Here is a 27,114-nt window from a genome sequence, read left to right as displayed (position 1 = left end):
TTAAAATAGATCGAGTTTTAATTTCCTTATTTTTATCATGTTAAATCTTGAAAACATGCAAATAAGGATTTTGTTTTTATTTTGAAAAAAGAAATGATGCTAATTTTATACCGGATCGAAAACCCTATTTAAAATCTTTTTTTTTTTGAATAATTTCATCCGTTGAATTTGATGGACCCCATCAGTCATTTCATTTACTGTAGAAAATATCACAGATGCAGGCGTCAAAAGACAGGTTGGATGCAGTGGTTTGGGCTTTAAAGGAGCAAGTTGTGCTGGAGGACGCTTCTTGCAAGTTTCCAAGAACTGGAATCATTGCATATGGCCATGGCCAGTACCTAGTTACAGTCTGCTGTCACCTTTCTTCCAGCTTCTGATCGTATTTATTGGATAATGGGACTTGCGATTTGGGAAAAGACAACTGGTTTGACTCCCTTCTTTACTGATAAGGCCTAAGGGGGTGTTTCCTTCGAAAAATCTGAAGTTTTTATTTAATAATTATTATTTCTTCTAAATTTATTTCTTTAGGATTAATTTATTTCTTTTTTTTACGAAATAAAGGAGACAGAAAAGCCAAGCATTAATCAAATATATATATATATATATATATATTTTAAAAAATAGTTGTGCTGGCACCATGCTTGCATGTAAAACAAGTTTCAACCAAATCATTCATATGTGTGTGTGAGATAACAGTATTTCAGGTGTCAATTTTTTAAAATAAATAATCCACGCCATAGGAAATTACAAAATCAAATAATTTTAATAAAAAATGATCTTCAGACGATGGAAATTAATTAAAAATAGTATAAAACGAGATAACATGCCCGCAGGTTTATATGTGAGATAATATTTTATTTTTTTTACATGTTTTATTTTAACGCGTGGGTTTTTCACTGTAGCAGTTTTATTTTTATTTTCCTTGCTTTTGTTTCTTCTGTTTTTTACATATAATGTATCATTGTGCACACAGTGAAACACTTGACTTTTTTTTTTTTTTTTTCGTTTTGCCCTTGGTTTTTTTTTTTTGCTTTTTTCTGTGTTTTTTTTTCTTTTCATGAATTTTTTTTGTTTAATTTAGTTTGTTAAAGTGAAAAAAATAATAATTTAGTTATCTTACTTTCATTACATGGATCTCAGTTTTTTTTTATATTAAGCTAGTTGAGAACTTAACTTTGTAGCTTTTTTCAAAAAAAAAAAAACACTATGGATTAGTACAGTGTTTCATTTGCATGATCTTTATTTGGTTGCAGTGTTTCCCCCACGTGCTTATTTTTTAAATTATCTTTGTTAAATTTATTTTTTTAATATTGAGTTGGTTGAGAATTTAGCTTTAGCTTTAGCTTTCCCCATGTTTTCTCATTATAATAATTATTATATTGTATTATATTATATGATTGTTTTTTTCTTTTGTTTTTTCTTTTTATTCTTTTAATGAATTTTTTTTTGTTTGATTTATTTTGTTAATGTTAAATTTTTTTTTATTTAGCTATTATATTTTCATGATACGAATCTTGGGTTTGATGGGTTAACCTGATTTGACGAGTTATTTTTTTCATTTAGTTTAGTTTGTTAAGGTTAATTTTCTTTCTATTTAATTATTAAATTTTCATGACACATATTCTGGGCTTGACGGGTTCACTTGGTTTGATGGGTTAACCCGGTTAATTCTGGGTAAACCTGTCATTTTTTTTTTCTATTTAGTTATCAAACTTTCATGACGCAAATCCCAAGTTTTACGATATAACTTGGTTTAAAGGGGGTTAACCCAATTAATTCCATTTTTTTTCTTATTTTCATTAGTTTTTCCCTTTTTGTTTATTTTTTTAATTAACATATTTAATTATCACACTTGTATGACACGAACTTATAGCCAGGCCCACATTAAATAATATTCTTAGGTCTGGTGTTACAGCCAGGCTCACTTAAACTTGGGTCATGCAAGTTTAATTTTATTATGAATATTATAAATATTACTTTTAGGTCAGGCGTTGTAGCCAAACCCAAAATTTTTTAGTATAACTTTATAAAAAAATCATAGATTTTTTAATTTTTATTTTTTAAAATATTTTTTATAAAAAAAAAATGACCCGCGACATCACGTGTATCAAAGCCAGTAGTTTTACTAATTAGGGTAGCATAGACCACTCTAAGGCTAGCGAGAAGACTGATTACAAGTGAAAGGACTTGATGGTGGAAAATAAAAGAAAAAATAATAATTATGTTGAGCCCTATTTGTTTTTATTTTAAAAAAATTAAATTTTTTTATTTTTATTTTATTTTAAATTAATATTTTTAAATATTATAATATATGAATATTAAAAATAATTTTCAAAAAATAAAAAAATACTATTTTAATATATTATTAAATAAAAACACATTAAAAAATCATCACAACCGTACTCTCAACTATTTTAAGATCTCGGTAGAGAGTGGTGCATTTATTGAATTGCAGTGAGCACATTGATGAGACTTTCGGCTCGAGTATAGTGGCACTGTCCCACTCCCAACTTTTGTTTGGCTCGACGAACTAGAATTAGAAACATTGCACCTCTCCTCATGCTCTGTTACTATGATCGACGATACTCCTCGAGAGTCGTTGTAATTTGACGAGATTTCCCTTTCCCCGAGGATAAACGAAACACAATCGTTTGTCATTCAAATCTAGGAATTAAAATCCTCCCAAATGGAGTTTTATTCGAAAGACAAAAGTATCATTCAGACTCGAGAAACAACATCCATGCCCGATTTTTTTTTATTTGTTTATCAACGGTGGGTGGAGGTTTTTGTCCTCGACGTCCGAGAGTCAGGTCAGGACGAAAGAAATCCATCTTAAAACACTTCGTGTCGTCTACAATTGTTGGGGGTTTCAACGACTCGGCAGAAAAAACAAAGAAAGAAAAGAGCCGCCTAGTTCTATTTGCATTTCAAAATCGTATTTCATGAAAATATTAAAATAATTTTTTAAAAATAAAAAATATTATTTTTAAGTAAAAATTATTTAAAAAAAAACGGTAATAAATTTTTGAACTCATGCCAGCCAGGCTGTTATCTGTACTGAGCTTTGCGACTTAAAACTTGAACTCTAAGATACCTAAGTTTTGGGTTGGACCATCTTTAGTTTTATTACATCTTGGCCGGCAGGTTGATTCACTCGCTAGGGGCCCAAGAAGGATGCCCTTTCATCCTACGGTATCGGATTCAAGTTGCCATTCACTTCTTTCTTCATAGAGATTAATTAAATTTATTTAATTAATTATATATATAATAAAAAAAAAATAAAATGAGATGGGCATTTTTTCCGTTTCAACTACTATGCACGCCCACACAATCCCACTATGGATTAGCACATGTTTTTTTTTTTTATCAATTTTTTCTTTTGATTTGATTCTTTTATATTGATTGTTTATGAGATTGTCTTTGATAATTTGTTTTAATAGGCTAAATGTGAGGTTTTTATAAAGTAAAAAAAAATAATAATTTCATCACTGAGTTGTTGCTTAATATAAAAAAATGTTTAGATTTTTTGTTTTCAAAAAGATTTAAACTAAAGGGACTATAATTGAAAAAAAAAAACCCATTTTTTGTTCATGAAAGGAACAAGAAAATAATCTAGGCAAGGAAATAGATGGAAGAAAAGAGGGGGGGAAGAAAAAAGAAAGAAAGAGAAGAAGAATTGGTCACCAGCCTCACCAAAGTTTCATTGCCACTACGTGTAGCATTGGAAAGAAACTCCTACCAAGACTATTCCAATGACACCAATCGAGGCTGTCATTGGGGCTTGGAAGAAGCTGCACTTTTCTTCTCAGTGCGGCAACCTTCTTTGCATGTTGTATATATATATATATATATATATATATATATATATTAAAAATATTAGTCTCTATCTCTTTAATAACTTATCAATTTAATTCTAAATTTTATTTCACCCGAGCTTAATAAAAATCAAAATAGAAAGAGAATAAAAGATAGAAAAAGAAACAAACAGATAGCTTAACTAGGTTAACTTATTATGGTCATATCATGACCCAAGTCATGAAGTTGATGGATTAACTTAGATTAACCAGGTCAATCCAATATATCATTGTTTTGATATTAAATAAATAAATATCATCTTAAATTTTTCTTTAAATCCAATCATGTTTTTACAAGTCATATAAATTGTCTTTGGAATCACTAAATCTAATGTGCCATGTTATGGCAACTTTCACATGTTTTAATTTGAAACTCAAGCTAAACAAAAAATTAGGTCGGGAGGTTTTAAGGTTGACATGCTAGGTCGAGTTTGATAAAACTGACAAAGAGTTCCCCCGCCATAACTATTTATTTTCTTAACGTTAAAAAATAAAACATTATTTATTTTTTTCTTAAAAAAAAGTTTCATACTTCATCATATAATTGTTTTTAGTCATCTCAAGTTTGAGTGTATTATATACCATTATTCAATCAGTAATTATAATTCTGATGGAATCGGGCTTTAAACAACAATGAAATATTCCGTTGGTGTTTTGTTATTTTCTGGTAGTGGGTGAAATCAAGAGGAAATAAAATTTGATGATTATAGTGGAATTTTTTTTTATATATAAAAAACACAATTGTTCATTGAACAGTGCCATCAATAGTGAAATGTGAGTGAAGAGAAATAATATTCTTCTTATTATTTCAATCAACGAAAAGATTACAATATATACTGATGGTTCTGCATCAGGATCCTGCACTATTGCATATAATCAAGCCTAATTATTTACAAACAAGGAAACAAATAATTAACGATTCAATTACAAGTTTGCTACCTATTTAATGTTGATTTGGTTTATTACCTATTCAGTGCTGATTTGTTTGTTACCTAATCAGTGCTTGATTTCCTTAACACTCCCCCTCAAGTTGGAGTGTATATTAATTATACCCAACTTGCTAAGTAAATTCTCAAGCTGTGCGGAGCTTAATGGTTTAGTAAATAAGTCTGCTAGTTACTGTGCAGTTTGAATGTAGGATGTCTAAATCATTCCTGCTTGAATCTTCTCACGTATCAGGTGACAATCTATTTCGATATGCTTTGTTCGCTCATGAAATACTGGATTTGATGCAATGTGCATTGCTGCATGATTATCACATAACAGAGTTAATGATTGCGTGTGATTTATCTTCAACTCCTTTAAAATATTTTTTAGCCATGTAATCTCGCAGCATGTAGTAGCCATAGAGCGATATTCTACCTTTGCACTTGAACGCGATACCGTCGTTTGTTTCTTGGTCCTTCAAGAAATAAGTGCTCCTCCAAGTAAAATGCAATAATCGGTAACTGATCTCCTTGTGTCTTTACAACGAGCCCAATCAGCATCACAAAATGCTTGTAACTGAAGGTTACCCGTGGATGGTAACATGATGCCTTGTCCAGGTGTTTGCTTGATATATCTGAGGACTTGATGAGCTGCTGCTAGATGGGGCTGCCGAGGTTTATCCATGAATTGACTTAAGATGTGCACAATATAAGTCAAGTCGGGTTTAGTCATAGTCAGATATATCAACCTTTCAACTAACCTTCTGTATGTTGTTCCATCCTCCAAGAGCTTCCCATTAAATTGTGTTAATGATACATTTTAGTCCAAAAGAAACAGGGATGACTTGGCACACAAAAATCCTGTATCATTCAAAATGTCGAGGGCGTATTTTCTATGTGACAACTGATCTCATTCCATGATCTTGCAACTTATATGCCAAGGAAGTACCTAAGTTATACCAAGTCTTTCAGCTTGAATTGTTTGGACAAGAAATGCTTGGTGTTCTATATGTCCTGCAAATTGTTTCCAGCCAATATCACATCATCCACATAAATCAATAATGCCAGAGAGTTACCCTGATAGCTACGGACGAACAAAGAATAATAAGATAAAGATTGGTGGAATCCTGCAGCCTTGAGTGCATTGGACAACTTGGTAAACCACTGTCTGGAGGCTTGTTTCAAGCCATATAGAGATTTATGGAGTTTACAAACTCGTCTCCCCTTTTTGTCCGAAGCCAGGAGGCAGTGACATGTAAACATCCTTATCCAAGTCGCCATTCAAAAATGCATTGTTGACATCTAATTGGTGGAGATGCCAACCATACAAAGCTACCACACCGAGTAAGACACAGACAGTGACCATTTTTGTGACAGGGGCGAAGGTTTCCAGGTTTCCTGTATCTTTTAGCCACCAGCCAGGCCTTATACCGTTCAACTGTCCTATCAGTTTTCAGCTTGATCTTATAGACCCATTTACAACCAATTGGCCATTTATAAGAAGGCAAGGAACCAAGCTCCAAGTGCCAATAGCTTGTAAAGCAGCGATTTCAAGATGTATGGCCTCACGCCACTATAGATGCTGAACAGCCTGGGAAAAACTAGTAGGTTCTTTGAGAAGGGTGAGCTGAGTGGTATAAGCTTTATGATTGAAAGAAAGATAAGCATAAGATAAGTAAGAACATAGAGGATAAGCAGTACTTGAAGTGTGAACTAAGTTTGTGGAGGATGACGGTTCAGTCTTTGAAGGGAGGGTCATGCTGAGGTGAAAGTCCTGCAGATAAAAAAGAGCGGTAATCGATCGATGGCCATGATGAAGAGGTTGAGTGGGAATATGAGAGGAGTCGGGTTGAGTGATCTGTGAGGAATCAAGTACGTGTGGGGTAGGGGTGGCTGGAGAGGGAAGATCATTGAGTGTTTGATGGGTAATAGGAGGAAGGAGTGTAAAGTCTATATTAAAAGGTAAAAATGAATTGGGAGTGGGAGAAGTACCAGCACTTGGTGTAAGGGAATGAAATATATTTTCAAAGAAAACGACATCCCTTGATACTATGACCCATTTTATAGCTAGATCAAAGACTCGATATCCCTTTTTCCCATAAATATACCTAAGAAAAATACATTTAGATGCTCGAGGATCAAATTTGGAGCAACTCTGTGCATGAGTGGAAACAAAACATAAGTAACCAAATACTTGTAAGTGTGAATAATTGGGAATTATGTTAAATAATTTTTCATATGGTGTCTTTCTGTGGAGAATGGGGGTTGGTGTGCGATTGATGAGGTAAGCGGAAGCAAGAATCACCTCAAAATTGATGAGAAAGACCGGCCTAAATAAGTAAGGTACATGTCATATTTAACAAATGTCTATGTTTACGTTTGGCAATACTATTTTACTGTGGAGTATTAATGTAACCAGTGACTCTCTATAGCTTGATTGGCATAAAAGAGAATAATAAACTTGAAATGAACAAAATTCATATAGGATCCTGTGTTATAAATTAAAAACACAAGTATAAATACTAAAGCTATCTCATTAATTGTTTTTATTTCGTATTTTATAGAGTTTTTTCCACAAAATTAGTTGGAGACTTGAAAAGGATTGAAAAAAAAAAAACCTATGTAATGTTTGAAAAAACAGCCCTTAACGTAGAAAAGAAAGAATCGAAGAACATAGCATTTAGAGTAATTATTAAATTGTTAAGTTCTTAACAAAAATATATCCCTTAAAAAAAACTCTTCTTTTTACTTGATTGAAAATAATAATTATACAGCTACTTTTGATTAATATGCCCTCACCAACCAACTGTAATTGTATCAGTTATTTTGGTAAGTATTGTAATGATAATTATTTTTTTAAAAAATTATTTAAATAATATTTTATTTATTCTTTTAAATTATATTTTGAAATCAGCATAAATAAAATGATCTAGATTTCTCAAAACACACGCCAGCTATGTTTCTAAGGCCCCGTTTGTTTGCTGGAAAGTAGTTTTCTTTTGAAAAATGAATTATGGGGAAAGTGAATTCTGAGAAAGTATTTTCCGATATTTGGTAGTGTAATGGAAAATAAGCTAGAAAACACTTTCCAGTGTTTGGTTATGTCATGGAAAATGAACTGGAAAATAACCTATTAACATTTTATTTCTCTCAAGTTTATTAAAATAATAAGAAACAAATCTTACAAATTAAAAAGTTGAATGAGAATGAAATTGAAAAAAAAAATATAATTTCATAAATTATCTCAAATAAAATAAATAATAATCAAAATAATAGAGATCAAATCTAAAAAATTAAAAAATAAAAGATGAAGAAATTAAAATAATAATAATCAACATTTCATAAATTATTTCAAATAAAATAAGTAACAATCAAAAGAACGAGGACCAAATCTGATAGATAAAAATTTTCAATAAAAAAATGATAAGAAAAAAACAAATAACAATTATAAAAAATAAGGACCAAAATTAATATAAAAATAAAATTTTAAGAGATGAAATTGAAAATAAATATTAAAAACAAAATATATATAGCGATCAAAAGTTTGAGGATCAAATTTGATATAATCAGCAAATAATGACATTTTTAAATTTTTCACAACTTCCGGAAAGTGTTTTCCCCCAAATTTTTTAGGAAAACACTTTCCTGAAAATCAAGCCAAATTTTTCTTTTACTGGAAAGTGTTTTTCATTGACCAACTTTCCTAATGGCAAACAAACACAAGAAAGTTTGGAAAATAATTTCCCGGAAACCACTTTCTGGAAAGCAAACACAGCTAAAGGGAAAATATTTTCCTGAAAACCAAACCAAATTTTTCATTGATTAAAATTGATTGGAAAGTATTTTTTGTTGACTGGAAAATATTTTTTATTGATCAACTTTTCTAATAATAAACAAACATAAAAAAAAATTAAAAACTGGTTTTCATAAACTAGTTTCAAGGAAACAAACGAGGTACAAAGATAAAATGAGAAAATTAATTTTGAAATAAAGAATTGGAAATAATGAGTCTTTAAGGTCAGAAGAATAATTGCGAAGAATAAAGACTCCGGTATTCTGTTCCCGCAGAAGTGGTAATGGCAACTCGCAGTCTTTTACTCTCAGCCCTTCGTCGTTCTCGTCCTATCTCCACGCTCTCTCGTATCCTCACGAACTCTAGCCCTAGCCCTAACCCCAACTCTCTCACTTCACAACCTTCAAATGCGATATCGTCTCGCAACTCACTTGCTTCTTTTAATTTCCCTTCCTGTCGATCCTTGTCGACTCGCACCGCGTCCGAATCTATCAATTTCGAAGAATTTGCTGATCCTGTCTCCACCGAGACTGAGGATGGAGCTGTTAACGGTATTCTTCCGGTAGACTCAATGATTTGGTTGCTTGATTCATATCATGATCTCACTGGTCTCCCATGGTCAGGCAATTTACTTCACTCTCTCTGCTCAATTTTGGTTTAGTTGTTTTATTTTAAGAAATAAATTAAATCATGCAGGTGGATAATCATTGCTTCATCAACACTGGCAATGAGATTAACGCTCTTTCCTTTACATGTTCTGCAAATGCACAAGATTAAGAAAATTTCTCAGTCTTTTTCTAAATGTAAGTATTTGTTTTATTTTATTTTTATTTTCATCCCAAGTATTTTTTTTTTAGAATTACAATTTTAAGCTACAATAATTTTTATTTTTTGCATTTATTTCTCATAGTGCCTCCTCTATTCCCACCACCTCTATCAGGAAGAAGCTATATCGAGCAGATATCTCTTTTTAGAAACGAAAGAAGAGCAATTGGCTGCCCTTCTTATTTATGGTTTCTTGCTTTCCTCTCTGTACAGGTGGACCAATCTATCCCTTTTCTCCTGTTACAAAAATTGGAGATTTAATCTAGTTATTAATGTCGCCTTTACTACTCAATTTATTTACAGATACCGTGCTTTCTCTTGTGGATGACCAGTATTCGACGAATGTGTCTGGATAATCATCCTGGGTTTGATTGTGTAAGGAAATGATGGGATTATTATTATAGCTAAGTTATCAGACTTTTGTTGGACTTGTATTTTCTTTACATTTTCAGGCGCTGACTGTAGTTTTTTAGTTCAACTATGAGGTTAATGTTGGAGTATTGGTTTTATACAGCGTAATAACTTCTGTTTTTAATCTTCGTTTTCAGTTACTTTGATACAGTTGAGAAATTGTAATCATGCATTACATTGCATTTGAATTACTTGGCCTATTATTAATTGTGAAACTTTTCTGTACTAATTACAGGGTGGCGCTCTATGGTTTCAGAACTTGACTGAACTTCCTCATGGTGTTTTAGGCCCGATCTTTCCATTTCTTATTGCTGGTTTGCACGGTGTTAATGTTCACGTATTGGGCCCTATACTGTCTCTCACTCTCTGTTTTTTTTTTCCTTCTGGTGAATGAGATATGCAATTGTGTTAATAGAGGAATTGAAGGGCAAGGTACAAAAGATATCTGTTTAAAAAATGTTGGATTTACACTTGGTTACTCCCATACCTTTGACAATGTGCTGCATTAGTAGTTTGATGAATAATAGCTCTTAACATATCTTTGCCTCGTGACAATTTTTTTTTTTTTACTGGAAATGGTTTCAGTTTCTAAAGATGTTAGGTTTGGTAGCAAAGGTTTGATTAGCTATACATGGCAATGGTTTGGATAGTTCACTGACTCGTCTGATATATTTTTTTCAGTTCTCTTTTGACAGATCTTCTGTTCGGAACACAAGTGGCCTATTGGGCTTATTATCAGAAGTGAGCACTACAAGTTCATTGGTTGCTTAATTCTTGTATAATGATTGAATTCTCCTTCTCATATGTGCAGTATCGTTTTGGTTCATGCAAGTGATTGAAAATGTCTGTTATTGCAGTACTACAGGAAATATCTGAATTTTATGATGCTGCCTTTGTTTTTCATTGGTTGCTGCATTCCACAGGTAACATAGCATGACTTCATGTTTCTAGGAATTTAGCCTGTTATATGATATTGGTTTCTTCTTAGCTTACCACCTTGGAAATTTAAACTAGTGATTTCTGACGTGTGCATTATTCAAACCATTGGAATTAAGTATTTTTTAAAATATGATTATATTAAATATATTAAATTAAGTTTTATGAATAATAGTTATAAAAAGTTATTTTATGAACAACATAGAAAGATGTAATGTGAAAACTCCATATGGTTTGGAAAATGCAATCCTTTGAAATGGATTTTTTATGTACCAATTGACAAACCAATAATAATTTTCTTTTCCTTTATTCACTTTAAAAGATAGTTATTTTTTATAAATGGTTGTTAGTGTTTCATGTAGGTTTTCTATATTGCAACGTCTCTTCTAATTGTGTGTGAGTGTATATATATATATATATATATATTTTTATTTTTTTTGCTCCTTGCTAAAACAACACAGACCTTCTGTTTTGATAAAATCTATGTTTTCATGAATTTTCAATACCATTTTTTCCTTCTCAATATTGTACAATTTTTGTAAGTGGGGTAAAATCAACTACACCAATAAAGAAGATATTTTATGGCAAGGTGGTAGCTTTTGAATTATTGAGTTGAAGTCTGAGGAATGGTTTCATTATGTTCTCTCCTACACCCCACATTTCAAGCCACAAGGCCTTCATGCATTCAATGACTTTACACTCCCTTTGATCCATTCCACATCACAATTATTCATCCTCATACAACGCAGGAAGAACACTAATCAAAGTCCAATGAAAATGCACTTATGAAGTCATTGCATTATTATTTTTGCAGCTTGTTTAGTAAGCGATTGTAAAGATATGATAAAAGGATTCCACTCACAGTACCTTTGATCTGGAAAGATAACCCCTTTATTTTGATTTTGAGCTTCTCTGTACACCCTTCCTGGTGCAGATTCACATTTGCTTTGTCTGTTTTGTTTTTCAGGGAAGTCTAGTTTACTGGGTTACCAACAGTTCATTAACTGCAATACAGGTTAGTTATCACACTTTATGGTTTCAGGATATATCTGTTACCTTTACATACCTTGCAGATTTTATCTTGGTTATACATGTGATATTATTTTCTAGTACGTCTTTATCTGTCCAAGGAAAGAATTACAGTTGTTGCTTCATTTGAAAAGGTGAATTTCCTTGGGGAGTTTATCCTTGAACAACCATAATACATTTGGTGACATAGTTCCTCTTTACAAACTTAACAAAAGGTAAGGAAGGTACAAAAGCTTTCAATGTGGTCAGATAAATGGAAAAAGGATTTTCACTATTAAACAATGTACAGAATCATCTAGTTGTGGTTGGCTGCTTTCTTGCTTTCTAACTCTATAATTGCATTTTCTGGTATATGGAGAACTAAATGAACCGGCAGACAAAAGAAATAGCTTTATTTGTGAAACGTGTTGTTTGAAGTCCTTTTACATGGTTTATTAGCTTACTTGGGGGATGCCAATTTTTTGTGACATGTTCATAGGAAAGCAGTGGCATGCCTAGCTTCACATCTGACATAGCAAACATCATTTGTTAATCACTCATGTGCAAAGCACTTTACAGTTGCACCTGCTTTTTGATACTTTTGGATTTGTTGCTTCTTGCAAAGCTTTGTGGATTCTGGAGAAGTGAGAATAATAAGTCTGGCTGTCTGATGCTCTAATTGGGTAGAGATAGTTTGGTGGGAGTTTTTTCTTCAGATTGTCATTTCCATTCTTGAACCTTTCAACTGTCCTTGCCAGTGTACAATGGGCAATGCCATCTTTTGGCACCTTGAGTAGTGCACTATTGCAGATAAAATTAATCCCAGCCTATTTGCCCTAGCTTTCCCTTTGTGTTCTTAGGATCTACTTTACAAATTCATCTTTTATTCTGAAGTTCATTGTTTTAACTCCTAAGCAGGAATGATAAGAGTGGGTTTCATTGTCTGACACGATATAATCAATCTTGCAGCAAGTATCTCTCAAACTTCCTGTTGTTCGTGCAAAATTAGGGTTACTGGACAAGGATTTTCCAAAAGCACCTGCACTTTCTGCAGAAATGGTTACACATGAACTGCCCAAAGTTTCTCCAGAAAATTTGTCACCTCATGAACTACTAGTAGTGAGTGGTGCTGTACAAGTAAAATAAAGTATTTGCATTGTGGAGATGTTACAAGTTTTCACACTTTTTCATGTTGTCAATGTTGACAGCTGTCTGTTAAACTCTTATCCAGTGGGCATAGAGCCAGAGCTATTCCTTTGTTGCAGTAAATTGCTGTTGCCTTCTTCTTCTTCTTCTGTCCAGATGACCAACTTATTCCCTTCTTTCTATTTATATTTTTTTTACATTTATAATCCAGTAACCAACTTATTCCATGTTGTGTTGCATAATTTTCTTTTGGTTACAGAATGGCACTTGAGAAGGACCCTGGCCACGTAAAGGCTTTAATTGTTATGGGGCAGGCTCGACTGCAAGAAGGACTCCATGCAGAGGCAACTGATCATTTAGAGCGTGCTATTTCCAATGTAACCTACACCTCTTTTATTGGCTTCTTTTCAACCACTATTTTACTCTAGGGCTTTCTTTTTGAATGAGCTCTAATTATCACAAAATTTTGAAGAGGGCTACTGTTGTCTCCAGTCACTTGCTATAGAAAGTTAGAAACCTCTTTTTATATGCTGCAATTTTCTGGATGACATTCTTTCATTTATGAACGAGGCACCATCATTTGCAATCTTTTGATACTAGTATCTGTTAACTTCTCTGACACTAAATATATCTTCTTTCTGAGTTTTGTAAATAATTTTTTTTGTCTACATTGCATGCTTTACTCCACATAAATTTGAAACTATTATTTCTAACTTTCCTTCAGCTCATTCTTACTGGCCATCCAACAGCGGAGGATGTGGATCATCTAATTCTTGCATCACAATGGGCAGGTGTTGCCTGTATTCGTCAGGTGAAAACCGTGAACACTTTTGTTATTGTTGTAGAGTAAAATGCTGCCTTGCATTACAGATTTTGTTAATAAGGGATGTTCTGTCACTATTTGTCATTCATGTGTTTCTGGAGGGAACTATCTTTCTCCTTATTTATCCTCTCTGCACTCTTAATCACTACACTCTGTAGTGATTAGTCATCTGAGATTAATCTAAAATTACTTTGTAATACCAACCCTTGTCCCCACTTGAACGTGATAGAAGGAGCCGCATTATGCTGGGCATAGTAATTAGTGAGTGACTCCAACTATTTGAGTTGACTTGACAGCCTTTCAAATTTGATTGATGTATCTGCATAGAATATATATATATATATATATGGTGTGTGTCAGGTTTTCATTATTTTATTCTTTTTGGTGTAGGGGAAGAATGCAGAAGGAATTATGCACCTAGAAAGAATCACAAGTCTGGAAGAACCAGAGGACCCAAAGAGCAAAGCGCACTATTTTGATGGTTTATTATTACTTGCGAGGTATGATTACAAGCAAATAATAATTTTTTTTTTCAATATATACATATTTATAGTCAAGTTCTTGTGCTAGAAAAAAAATAAAATAGGAAAGGTATTTTACAGGTTTTTCAAATGCCTATGATGCTTTGAGAGACAATTATAAAAAAAATAAGTATCTATAGTTACCATCATTTGTGAAGTCCATATAATTAACTGTGATAATCCTGATAAGTTAAAGTGACACCATTAAAGAAAAAGAAAAGAACAATACCTGTGTTTTTCCTTTTTTTTGTCAATGCATTGTTACCGTAGAGAAGACAATGCCTACTTACTTTTTCTTAAAGAAGATACAACTTCGATGGCTATGATTGTGAATAATTGGGTGGATTGATTCTCTTATATTTGAGAGGCAATGGAAGGTTTCTGTTCGAAAAAAAAATAATAATAAAAAATGAACTCATCAACAAACAAAAAATGTGGAACTTATGGATCCTTAGCTTGTTAAAACTGAACTTGTTGGTATGTTTGCTTTTCCATCACTTTTCTTTCACTTTATATTTGCTAGGCGTAACTTGTATTTTATTCGTCACTAAAATTGATGTTTCAGTGCTTTAAGCAAGGAAGATCGCAATGCTGAGGCTGCGAAATATCTGCGCTTAGTTGTTGCTTATGATCCTTCTCGCAAGGAATTCTTGGACCAATGCTTGTGATCGTTCTCGCTAGGAGTTCTTGAAAGAATGCGAAAATAGGACAATTTTGTCAGCTATCTTGTTAGCAGCAGGAGAGGAGATCACAGACCTAATTCAATTACACGTGATAACTTTTTGTATAATTATTATTTGTTAATTAGGTTAATAAATTATAACTTGGAATAAATCCAAGTTCGAGAAAAAAATTTCTGCCAGGCCACATAAGTTCGGGTTGGTGTGGAATTAGGACGGTATATAGGCAGTAGGGATATGCATGATTGATTTATTTTTTTGTTTTTTCATTCAACATTTATGTTCTTATGATAACTTAAACCATAATTAAGTTGGGTGTGTTTTACGTTGCCGTTTAAGAAAAGTATTTTTAGTTATAGTTTTTAAAAATTATGTATAAGATATTTAGTTTAACAAACAGTTTTTCAAGCTTTCACAAGCTCTGATTTGATCATGGATGGTGCTGGTAAACAGAACCCGGGAGGGGGTATCTTCGGGACAGTGGTGGGAAGTGGATTCATGGTTTCATGGCCGACCTGGGGAACTGCTCTCCTTTAAGGCGGGGATGTGGGCAAGACTGTTACCTCCTCCCTCGAAGTTTTTTATTTGTTTTAGAATCTCCATCGATGTTCTTTCCGAGAAGACAGCAAAAAACTTCGACAACAATTGAAAAATACCGAAAGCACTAGTATTTTGGAAGGAGGTCTTCCATGACATCGACACTTATCATCAGGGGCATGATATTAGTATTTTGGAATTAACATTTCAACATAATTAACTTTATTATCGTGTCGGACACGGCGAATATGCCCTGTTACTTTTCCTGTACTTGATTAGCTTTTCTAATTGAATGCCCCGTCTAGTTAGATGTCATCCAGCCTAACTCCGTCCAGTTAATTGTGTCCCAAAACTTAGTTTGAACTTTGAATCCGTGTAATTGGGCAGCTTCCAAGAATTAGGGGGATTTAATTTAATTTAATTAGAAATTTTATATGTTGTGGACCCAACTAAGACTGTGATAATTATTGGACTCTTCCCACGTCTGCATTCGGTAGTATTGGAGACGAAGGTTCTGAAACATGCCTCCATACCTGCTAGTTGAGGTAACTTTTAGTTATTGTCTTATAACAAAAGAGATATAAATAATTAGGGTAAATTTATTTTTTATATTTTCATCTTATTATTCTAATTAAATGCCGTTTTTATTTTTTTATATCTATCTTTTTTTTTTTATCTCGCTAACCAAATGCAACAACACTTCGTACAACAAACACAATTCTTCCATGTCATGAGTTCCTTCCTGTTTTTTGTGGTTTTTTTGTTGTTCGAATTTTCGAGGGAAGCCTCAGCTTTATTGTAGTCCCACCGACTTGAAATAAAAATACTTTTCCAACACTGTGTTGGGAATTGTAATGTAAATTGTTTTTTATTCTTGTTTGAAAAATAATTAAGATAGTATTTTTTTAAGATTTTTTTAATTCTTAATACTAGTATATTAAAATCAAAATATTGAAAAAATCAATAAAAAAACATCAAGAAACAAAAGCAAAAGCATCAAGCCTGTATTTCACTGTATAACAAGAGCGAGTTTGCTGTGAATTCGTACAGTGCTCTCTCCGTCTCCGGTCTTGCCTCCCTTGCTTGCATTTGATTTCACTCTACAATAAGAGAGTTGTTGTGGATTTGCACAGGGCTCAAGAAATTATATTTTTTATTTTAAAAATTTATTTTTAATATTAAAATGTCAAAACAATAAAATAAAATAAATAATTTTAAATAAAATAATAAAATATTTTTAAACCATAAAAAAACAACAGTTATTATGGTTGCTTGCATTTGATTTTCACATGTTCTCTCTGATGAAGGGTTGCAAAGGGGACTGTGGGAATCTTAAAAATCATTTAAGTTCTTGTTAGTATCGATCCCATTTTTAAAAAAATTTAAATTAAAGTAACAAATATCTTTTTTATAAATCTATCCAACCACCCCAAAATAAAAATAAAATCTCTTTAAATCCCGTTAAGGAAAAAAAAAAAAAGATAATCTTGGAGCTTACAAAAATTCCAAAAAAAAAAAAAAACTTTAATTTACTGTTAACGAGTCGTGGTCATTGACACTTCGAAAGCAACCTTTTCTTTCAATCAAAAAGAGAAAGGAAAAAAAAAAAGGAAAAAGGAGAAAAAATGAAATCTTTACTTGAATCTTAAGTAGTCGTTGTGCAATTAAACTAAGATAGATTTTGGAAATAGATAAAAATTATTTTTAAAATGTTTTTTATTTTAAAATATATTAGAATAATATTTTTTATTTTTTAAAAATATTTTTAATATCACTACATCAAAATTATCTAAAAATATATTAATTTAAAATAAAAAATTAAAATAAATTAAATTTTTTTAAAGTATTTTCTAACCGCCAAACACTGCCTAACGCTGAAGTTCAGTTCCAGTTTATTCGAAGGAGCAGGAGCTAACCCTGAAGGAGAGGATACCAATCTCGAATATGCTTCACGTGGCAACTAAAAAGAAAATTATTCTTTTTTTAAAAAGGACAGCTATGTATTCCCTCCACGTGTCACACGCCTATTTGTGATTAATACGTGCTATTAACACCACAACTGCTGTCACATGATCTACTACTACGTGTAAATAGCTTAAAGGATCCAAACTTGAATCCTTAAGGAGAACGCAACACGAAACACCAACAATCGGAGGAAAAGAAAGAAAAAAAAATCGGAGAGAAAAATGGCAAAGAGATCAATCACCATGAAACCACTCTTTCAAGAACAAGATCTTGTTTTCTACGAAGAAGGTAATGATTTCTCTAACTGGGAATTCATTAATGAATCTGATGCTGAAGATTCTGACTCTGATTCTCTACATAGTCTTGAAAATGGCTTTGTCTCTTGGTCTTCATCAAGATCACCGAAAACAAGACAGGAAATTGTAGCCCAAGACACCCAACAAGACCAAGATGTTGTCTTTCATGTCAATTCTCATCTTCATGAAGATTACGACGACGAAGGCCGTTGTGTTTATCGTATGGGGCCTATATTGTTTCCTGCTGCGAGGGTTCAGTACGGGGAAGAGATTGAAGATGTTGATGATGAAGAGGAGGAGGAGGAGGAGGACGACGACGACGAAGACGACGGGTATGGGTTAAATGACGAGCTAGTGCCATGGAATGTGAGTGGGAAGTTAGGGAGGCAGAGGATGAGGAAATTAGGCAAAAGGATATTTACTAAGATGAGTAGTTCAAAGAGGAGTCCTTTTCTTCATGTGAAGCCAGGGTGTGTTCATGGAAAGCATGGATTGGGATTGAAGGCTTAGCAGAGGAATAGATTGAAGGTAAATAAGTTGCGGGGGTGGAAAAGGCTGGGATCTTTGAATTTGGTGCTGTGTAAAGAATTCAACTTTGGGGTGGTTGGTTAGGTGTAATTATTGTTCTTTGGACTAGGGTTATTGGCTTTTCATTTTTAACCTAGGTTATGCTGATTGGAAATGACTTGTGTGGATGTTATTATCAATTTATTCTCGATTGATGTTCTCTTTCAGCCTTGATGAATTTTATGGCTTGTTTCTGTGTGTATGCGTGGGTTGATTTGTTTGAGTGCAGGTGGGGTAATTGAGGGGAATGGGTCTGGGATTGTAAAGTGCAGAGTTTAAATGGAACGTGACGAGCCTTTTTTTATCAAGCTCTCTGTGTGAATCGTAGGTGTCTCGGTGGGCAACTTTTGTTTGATATTGAATTACTAGTAGTGGAGGTTTAGTTGGAGAAATTGCATGAAAGGGCTGTATCTTGTAATGGGTTCAGTTCGAGGTCTATATCTGCAGTTGAATTGTGGATGCTGGCGATTTGTTTTTAAGGTTGATCCAATTTGAACTAGCATTATTAGCAGCTCTTGCCCTTCTTTTTTCTTTTAACTGCTTATAGCTGTCTATTGCGTGGTCACTAATTGTGGTGGTGGTATGATTGATTAGTTTTGGATGTCGACTGAATGCTTTTGGGTAAATTTTTAGCATGGTGAGACGTTGACGAGGTTCAGGCACAGATGAATTGTGATCAGTCGTCCTAAGGTGTGATTTATGAAGTCAGTTGAATTTCTTGTGCTCTGCTGACTGGAAATAACATGTGGTTGCTATTATCATCTTAATGTTGTTTGATGTTTTTCTTTTAGTGTGATGATTTATGTGGTTTATCTCTCCCTGTGTGTTTGTGTGTATTTGGTTGGAATTCGGGAATTTGGGGAGATAAGGGAGTGATTGTTATTGCAAAGTGGAGCACTTGAGAGATACCCTCTTAATCGTTTTGTGTGTGTGTGTGTGTGGATCCTGGGCATCCTGATGGCAACCTCTAGAGGGTTTAATTCTACAGGTTTTCGAAGGGATTGCTTGCGAGGATCTGATACCTTGGTCAAACTGAGGAGGCCTCACCATTTATTTTTAGGTTAATCTATTTGGTTAGCTTTTTTATTTTAATACATATTTTGATTCTCAGGGTGATATGTGTTGGTATTTCACATGGTTAATTGTGTAGGTGGATGGTATTTGTCACTTTTGGGGAAAAATTATGGTGAAATGATAGTGAGATATTTTGAAGTTGAGGTTTAAACGAAAGGTAATTTGGGATGTTTTTAAAATGTGTTTTGTAATTAAAATAATTTTTTTTGTTTATATATATTAGAACATCCAAATCGTTGTTAAAAAGACATGAAGTAGGCAAAAAAGAAACACTGCTCACGGATCTGTATCATGGATTTAGCAGTTTGAATTTCTCGCTGTTGAGTTGCAGCATTAGCCTGTAGTCCTTGGAAGGGCAGGCCATCCTAATGAAACTAATGTTTTCCCGTAATATAGTTCTGCTTTTACAAATCCATTAAGAAGGCTGGATGCTTATCCAATACAACTGAAAGGAAATAAAGAGGCTTCGATTGCAAGAAAGTTCAGCTATGCAACGAGTGATTAGGGATCCATATGGAGCCTTGCAGGATACATAGTGAAGGAGTTGAGAGATAGTTCAGTTGTTTTATTGGTTGATTTCTGCCATGGTTTGATTTTATCTCTCCCAGTATTCCTCACATCAGCACTTTTGCACTCTACTCTGTTGATAAAGCCTTGGCTTGTGCAGGATTTGGTTTATTTATCCCGTCTCCTCTTTTGAAGTTCTAAGCTCTAACAATTACCCGTTTTCTTTTTGTTGTCTCCTCTCCCTCTCTCCCAGTTTGTCTGACTCGTTACGTACAGTCCACTTTTCTGCAATGTTGACGCATTGTTTCCACTGGCCCCTCCTCCTCGATCAACCAGGACCATCTTTGTCATTATCCTAATCAAAAGCACCGTCTCTCTTCTTCGCCACGCGCCACTACCGTTTCTATCATAATCGAAACAAAATGTACCATCTCTATCATAACCGAAACAGAATATATCGTCTGGCATTGAGTGCCGCGTATTTCTATTTCTATTTCAGCCCCCATTCCACCAATGTCGCATTTTGTCCCTTTGGTTGTCTACCTCGTTGAGAGAGAGCACTGCTTTTTGAAATGCCGAGCTTAACAATGAGTAGGGGCCTGTCCAAAGTGGGATGCCTTGATCCTTGTTTGATAGAATGTAGCTTTCCCTTTCTTTTTGTCAGCTGAATCACTCCTAAATATCGACATCCTTGCCTTCCAGCAATGGAGAAAGAGAAGGAAAACTTATTTGCGATTTTTTTTGAAGCTTTATCAGATTCTTTGTTTTTATCTCTGCTTCGTTGTCAATAAGATTGGAGTCCATACCTAGCTGCCTAGAAGGGCATCCACCATGAGACGTGTAAGTGATGCACCTTTTACTATATCTTTCTTGTCTGCTCAATGCATGTGATAGAAAGCTTCAGTTTTCTAATTCATGGCTTTTGCCCGTGATTGAACTTTTATTTTAGCGCCTCTGAGCTTATCGTTCACCCAAATTTTCGGAAAGATCAAGTCATGTGAATTTTCTAATTACAGATATGATCTGTTTCCAAGTTATCATTTGGGTCTAAAAGAAAGAAAGAAAAATCGGGAAAAATAAATTTTCTTGTGAATGCATTGTCGTTTAGCTAAATTACAGGAGTCAATGACTTGATCTTGGTAGGTGAAATCTATTCCAGGTATACGAGCTTCAAAACCAAAAAAAAAAAAAAAGAAGAATGTATGATACAGTCTTTTTTTAACCCTCCATCCTCTGTTTACCCGGTTCAGGGTTCACTGCTTGTGACTGCTGCACTTTGTCCTAGAGTTATAGAACCACGGTCAGAGGGTCAAAAGCTCCATGAACAGTATCGTATTTGTATCTGTACTGCTGTTCAAGTGACATTCTTGATTCTGTAGTTAAGTTCACTCGAGCATGGCTGCGAAAGCTTTAGTGCCCGGTTCCGAGTTACTAGGATATTAGGAACGCGGCCTTTGGGTTCTCCTCTTTTTACTGTGAATGTTTAGTACAGCTAAATCAAAGTGCCCTCCTCCAACTAGTTTCGTCGATTGACCGGAAACTTTTCAATCTTGTTTGGAAGCAATGACCTGAGAAGAATCCTCTTGGAGCTCTTAGAGCCCACTTGTCGCCCAGCGAGTTGAGTAGACTCAGTTCAAGTTGTGACTGGGCTGCCAACCTAGAAAAGCTCAAGAGGTTTATTCTGGCATGCAGGTTTCTTTGCATTTTGATTCTTGAATTAAAGGGCCGAAAGAAAAAAAACCTTTAACCTGCTGAAGAGTCGACAGAATATTGGTTCACCGTCTCCATGCGAGGACGACGGTGATGGTAATTGAACACTTGCTCTCTCTGCTCCATAGCTGTGAGGCTAGATATAGGAACTTCCCGGAAAAAAACCCGATATTATTTGGTCGAATTATATCGATTGTTTTTATTAAAACAAATATTGTTTAGCTCTTTTAAAAAAATACTCGAGATTGATATGGATGGGTTTATAATGGATTTAACGGGTTAATTACTCTATTCTAAATTCCAACAAGCACGACTCTTCCTTTCCTCCAAACATCTCTTACACTTTTTATTTATTTATTTTATTTATTTTCATATCTGCGTAGCACAACTGATTGTATCTTTCTTGCATCCTCATAAAGTATATCAAAAATCATCCATTGTGTTTTGGGGTGTAGTTATAGTTATGTTTGAGATATAGTTATGTTTTAAAGTATGTTTTGTTTAAAAATATATTAAAATAATATATATATTATTTATTTTTAAAATCAATGCATCAAAATAATTTAAAAATATAAAAAAAATATTAATTTGAAGTAAATAAAAAATATAAAAAATTTAATTTTTTTCAAAAACAATCTTGAAATGCAAAAGCAGATAGGCTTAACGCGTAGTGGACACTCCTCTAATTTTAGAAATTCATCAATTTAAACCCTCATCTTCTGATTTTAGAAGGGTCTCATTTTTATCATTTAGTTTCACTTCCATCTAGGAGTTGGAGTTGGAATTTTTCAAAACTTGTAGGACAGTTTTGTGATCCAAGAGAGCGTGCTCGGGACCAGTATTTTTGGTTGATTTTTAGATGATGAGTTTTAGTGAGGGGAACAGTGGAAAATTTCATGTTTATCATCGAATAATTGGTAGCATCTTACTATTCACTTCCTGAGGCTTACTTTGAATAAAAACATAGTACGGACAGGAGAGAGGATATAAAATTCCATTATTTCTTTCTTGTTGTTGTATCTCTTTATATATTTTCTTAAAGTAGATTCTTAACTAGCAGGATGTAATTAATTACTCATTAAATATCGTAAAATTACTAGAAAAACATACGATGAAAACCCATTCTCCATGTCTAATTTTATTTTTATATATACTTTTACGCTATTAATAATAAATTTATTCCCTGTAATAATCTTAAAAATTACCTAACCACAAAGCTATTAATCTAGCTACGAAGACAAAATTTCCATGATATATATATATATATATATATATTTGAAAAAATAGTTAAAATATGGGTTTTTGGCTCCTTAAAACTGGACCTCAATTTTCCTGTCATTAGAGCCACTTTCGGTGATAAAAAAAAAAGAAAGTACAAGAAGAAATATATATTTGAATTATTTTGGATACTGCTTTCAATAACTTATAGTTTTTATCAAAGAAACAACATATTTAAAGAAATATATATTTTTGGCTGAAAAATAATAAATTAAAAAAATTATGTTAACAACATTACATTTTTTCCACATAATTTTAACTATTACATTCATGAAATAAATTTATTTTTTATTTCTATATAATTAAATAAAATAAAAATTTAAATAACACCACATTCGACAATATCAAATATCTAACTGCTTATCAACTTCTAGTGTTGATATTTAATTAATATTAATAATTATTTTTATAATTTTCATTTTATTTCATTAAACTAAATACGTTCACAATACTAAATTCTTTTCTAGCTTTCGGAATTAATTTAAAATGGCGAGCACTCAATGTCTAATCAACGAGGTGCTATGTATGATTAAGTGTATGAACATTTATAGAAGCCTGGGTAAATACTATAAAAGGAATCACGTCTTAGGCATCAATTGAGTGGCAATAAACATATTCCGTAGAGAAAGTACAAGAAGACGTGGAGAGACGCTCGATTTAAGTGCTCGTTTGACGCAGCAGTGTCTCGTTATTTTTTTATATTTCTTGATTGTTTTTTTTTTAATATATTGATATTAAAAATAAAATAAATATTATCTTAATATATATATAAAACTTCGACTACCCTAAAAGTAACCCTACAAGACTCAACCTCTAAACAGGCAGGAAGGGGGGTCACAGTTCTTTTGAAGTGCGAGGACAAATAAGTGATATATAGTGCTGTCAACTGTCTGGAGTCAGCTCTTTTGAACACTATAGATGTTGTTTTTGGAGATGCTCAAACGTTGAATCATCAAATCCCTAGCAACTGTTTTCATAATGATCATCTATGTCTATGTCTATAGCCACTCCAAAGAAGAAGTGCCAAATCCATTACATTTACCATCCCGATCACGGCCACAAAGAAAGTTCCATTACATTTTGACATTCAAACAAGCACGCCCCACAATTTGGAAGTATTAATTTGTTCATATATAGCTAGCCAGCCCCCAGTACCACTGCGATCAATTCAGGTCTAGTTAACCCCGGGATTTAAAATAACGGGGTCAAGTTCTTTGTTTCTTTTGTTTATTGTTTGCCCTACATGTTTGTTTATTCAGTTAGTTGCAGTACTATATCTATTCTTTATTTGCTTTTTAGTGCTAGCTAGCTCACTGGGCGCCGGTAAAATGAAGCATTGATTTCGAATACTTGAAGTGCCGATGATCGATGGTTTTATGGCGGGTAGCATTCTCTAGTGGTAGCTCCTTCATGGACGAGTACTTAATTTACAAAAAACAAGAACAATTCTTATGGAGTACTAGTTTAAGTAGTTTATAAATATCTGCAAAAGCTGAAGAATCCTACCATTCTCATGAATCATGATCATTGAAACTGAATAAGAAGCCAAACGATCTGACCCCACCAACCCAAAACTAAAAACAAAGTATCCATTATACCACCATCAAAAACCACCTTTCTTAAGAAAACCCTTTGTTGAAGTAGAGTGGCCGCTATTGAAAGGTTGAACAAGAACAAGGGGGAACCTAAAAGAAGGGAAATCAACAGTGAGGAACAGTGGCCTTCTTTTTTTGTGATGAGAAATGATGATGATGAGACCAGCTGGATGTTTGGGGGGCTCAAGGTGTCAAGACTGTGGAAACCAAGCTAAGAGAGACTGTTTTTACATGAGATGCAGAACTTGTTGTAAGAGTAAAGGTTTTCATTGTCAAACACACGTCAAGAGCACTTGGGTTCCCGCTTATAGACGGCGACAGAGAGCTCAAGATCTTTCTCCTGTTCAACAACACCAGCTTCAAGGACACAACCCTAAAAGGCTCAGAGAAAATCCCTCCTCAGGTACTGTTCCTTTACTTGTAGATCTATCACTATTTGAGATCGTGAAGTAATTAAAAACTCAAGAAAACCATATCTATTGCTTGATACGAATGAGATAAACTCAGCAACCCTAGCATCTAAGTAGCACTCTTTATACTGTCAAGGGTGTAATTGTGATGAGCATATCCGTATAGATCACTCTCCTTATCTTTCATCACGAAGTTTATTTTTGTTTTCATGATTTGCTTATTTTGAAGATTTTTAATGGCATATATTTTATCTCTTTTAGGTTTAGAAATCGAGAATTTTCCCGCTGAAGTGAACTCTACTGCCACATTTCGTTGCTTTCGAGTGAGCTCCATTGATGAAGCGGTTGATCAAGTTGCATATCAAACAAGGGTGAATATAGGAGGTCATGTTTTCAAGGGTATTCTCTATGATCAAGGCCCTGAAAATCGTTATGACTTTGGTGAAAGCTCTTGCAGACAACTTCAAGAGCCTAATCTCACAAATGCAGGTGCCCTAACTCCTGCTACTACCACTTTAGCTTCAACTTCTGGTGCTGCAGAATGTCTTGCTCGTCCTTCGTTTCCTTTTCCCCTTAATGCTTTTATGTCCGACAAGCAACTTTTCCTACACCCAAAATCTTAGGGCTCATCAGTTTAATTTGCGTAGCTATCAAAAAGAAGAAGAAGGAAAGGAGTGAAAATGTTAAAAGAGCCCAGCTTTTTGCCAATCATCAATTGAATCTTCCTCTTCTGTTACCATAAATCGCTAGATATTCACGGTCAAGGTTGTTCTTGTGAGTATCCATTGAAATAGAAATGAATAACAGGAGATCTTTGTTCTTTTTTCTAATCTTAATATATATATATATATAATTTAACGTTCAATTAAATGGCCTTGTATTAAATATTTTAAATGTGGCATGCTACTGCAGATTGGTTTTTCAGTTTGTCTCCTTGTTCATTTCTTTATTAATTATTTTATTATCTTCTGAGTCCAGGTTTAATGTCTTCGATCTCCTTCAGTTGTTTATGAACTTCGAAGCTACTTTTTCCAGTTTATCCGTTTCTTTGCCGGCCTCAAGCTGGACTATGTCTGCTTCTTTGTATGTTTAGAGAGGCTACAAAGATTTAAATTAAGATAAGTTCTACAGGCTTATATATATATATTATAGTTGTGTCACCAATGCATGGGCATCAGACCCAAAATATTCAGGAAAACCTACACATATCCACATGAAACATAAACTAAGCAAAATAAAACACAATAGTGCTTGTCATCTGCTTTTATTTTTTTTCTTGAATAACAATTACAAACAGCAGAAAGAAGGAAAAATGCTTATTTCATTGGCATAGTTATCTATATTATGTATATTAATTGCAATGTTTTTTTCTTTCTTTCCATTTTTTTGGAGGAGGAGGAGGGAATCAGAATCACACTATCACTAAAGCGTAAGCTAAACCCTAAGGCTTGATATATACTTATTAAACCAAAAAACGATTAGGTAGGCATCTTTAATTTGGGAGATTTTGGAGATGATGCCTTCTATATGAAAGCACTACATAAGCTCATGTTTAGCTAGCTAAACAATCATACACTTAACTATACGAAAAGATTGATACTCTCAGTGACACAACAACTCGAATATATCCTTTAATTTGTACTTGGAAAAAGAACCACGGTACAAAAGTCATGAATGGCTAGCTCTATTTATAGTGTAGATGCTGTGCCTGGAATAAACCTTTCTAAGAAGTTCATAAGTGGATTCTCGCCCAGAAAGGGTCTGTAAATGGTTTTCCCGATATAGTCATGGGAAAGGAAGTTTTTTTAAAATCTTCTGCGTGTAAACAAATGACTTCTCATGGAAGACATCCAGCAATTTGTATGGGACAAAAGACATATGAGGTGGCTCGATCCAATGATGTTTTTACGCATTAGATTATGGTAACAGCCTTTAATTATGATCATGACCTGCGTGCCCTGAGAAATATATCATAACCGTTCCCAGGGAGAATATGTTGTTCTTTAGCCCTTTTTCTTTTTCTCAAATAAGAGATCTTATTCGCGATGATCAGCTAAAAAAATTATGCACCGGCCTTTTATTTTATTAATTGAGAAGTAGAAGATGGGACATCTTTTTCATTACTAATATTGTGGTGCAAATATATAAAGAACCTCTTTTTCGCCAGGCATCATCTGGGATGGGAATGCATGTGTCCTGCGGTGCATTTTTTCTTGTTGGGGCAGTAGCTAGGTTATTATTATTATTATTAT

At 33.6% G+C, this 27,114-nt stretch overlaps 3 protein-coding genes across 5 annotated transcripts; all 3 read left to right on the top strand.

Annotated features, from left to right (window-relative positions):
* Positions 1-8,808: 8,808 nt before the first annotated feature.
* LOC118058949 (ALBINO3-like protein 2, chloroplastic) lies at positions 8,809-15,266 on the top strand. 3 transcript variants are annotated; one of them, XM_035071757.2, is made up of 14 exons: positions 8,811-9,191; positions 9,270-9,376; positions 9,484-9,611; positions 9,702-9,773; positions 10,045-10,146; positions 10,491-10,550; positions 10,667-10,732; positions 11,713-11,760; positions 12,723-12,872; positions 12,962-13,017; positions 13,159-13,276; positions 13,624-13,710; positions 14,113-14,222; positions 14,809-15,266. In XM_035071757.2, exons 1-14 carry the CDS (start codon positions 8,857-8,859, stop codon positions 14,909-14,911), a joined length of 1,542 nt encoding a protein of 513 aa, XP_034927648.1. In that variant the 5' UTR covers positions 8,811-8,856; the 3' UTR covers positions 14,912-15,266. The 3 variants fall into 3 exon arrangements, with proteins under 3 accessions (XP_034927649.1, XP_034927648.1, XP_034927650.1); XM_035071759.2 differs by having other exon boundaries at positions 9,058-9,196; XM_035071758.2 differs by lacking the exon at positions 14,809-15,266 and having other exon boundaries at positions 8,809-9,191; positions 13,649-13,710.
* Positions 15,267-17,561: 2,295 nt separating this feature from the next.
* On the top strand, positions 17,562-18,455 carry LOC118058948 (uncharacterized). The gene has a single exon (XM_035071756.2). The coding sequence runs from the start codon at positions 17,647-17,649 to the stop codon at positions 18,229-18,231; it is 585 nt and encodes a 194-aa protein (XP_034927647.1). The 5' UTR covers positions 17,562-17,646; the 3' UTR covers positions 18,232-18,455.
* A 5,374-nt stretch (positions 18,456-23,829) lies between these two features.
* LOC118058947 (protein SHORT INTERNODES) lies at positions 23,830-25,730 on the top strand. The gene is made up of 2 exons (XM_035071754.1): positions 23,830-24,855; positions 25,124-25,730. The coding sequence occupies exons 1-2, from the start codon at positions 24,600-24,602 to the stop codon at positions 25,483-25,485; spliced, it is 618 nt and encodes a 205-aa protein (XP_034927645.1). The 5' UTR covers positions 23,830-24,599; the 3' UTR covers positions 25,486-25,730.
* The last annotated feature ends 1,384 nt before the right edge of the window (positions 25,731-27,114 follow it).

This window comes from Populus alba, chromosome 9 (assembly GCF_005239225.2).
Source record: "Populus alba chromosome 9, ASM523922v2, whole genome shotgun sequence".
In the NCBI taxonomy this organism is placed as follows: Eukaryota; Viridiplantae; Streptophyta; class Magnoliopsida; order Malpighiales; family Salicaceae; genus Populus; species Populus alba.
This window is presented reverse-complemented; position numbering and strand designations above follow the sequence as displayed.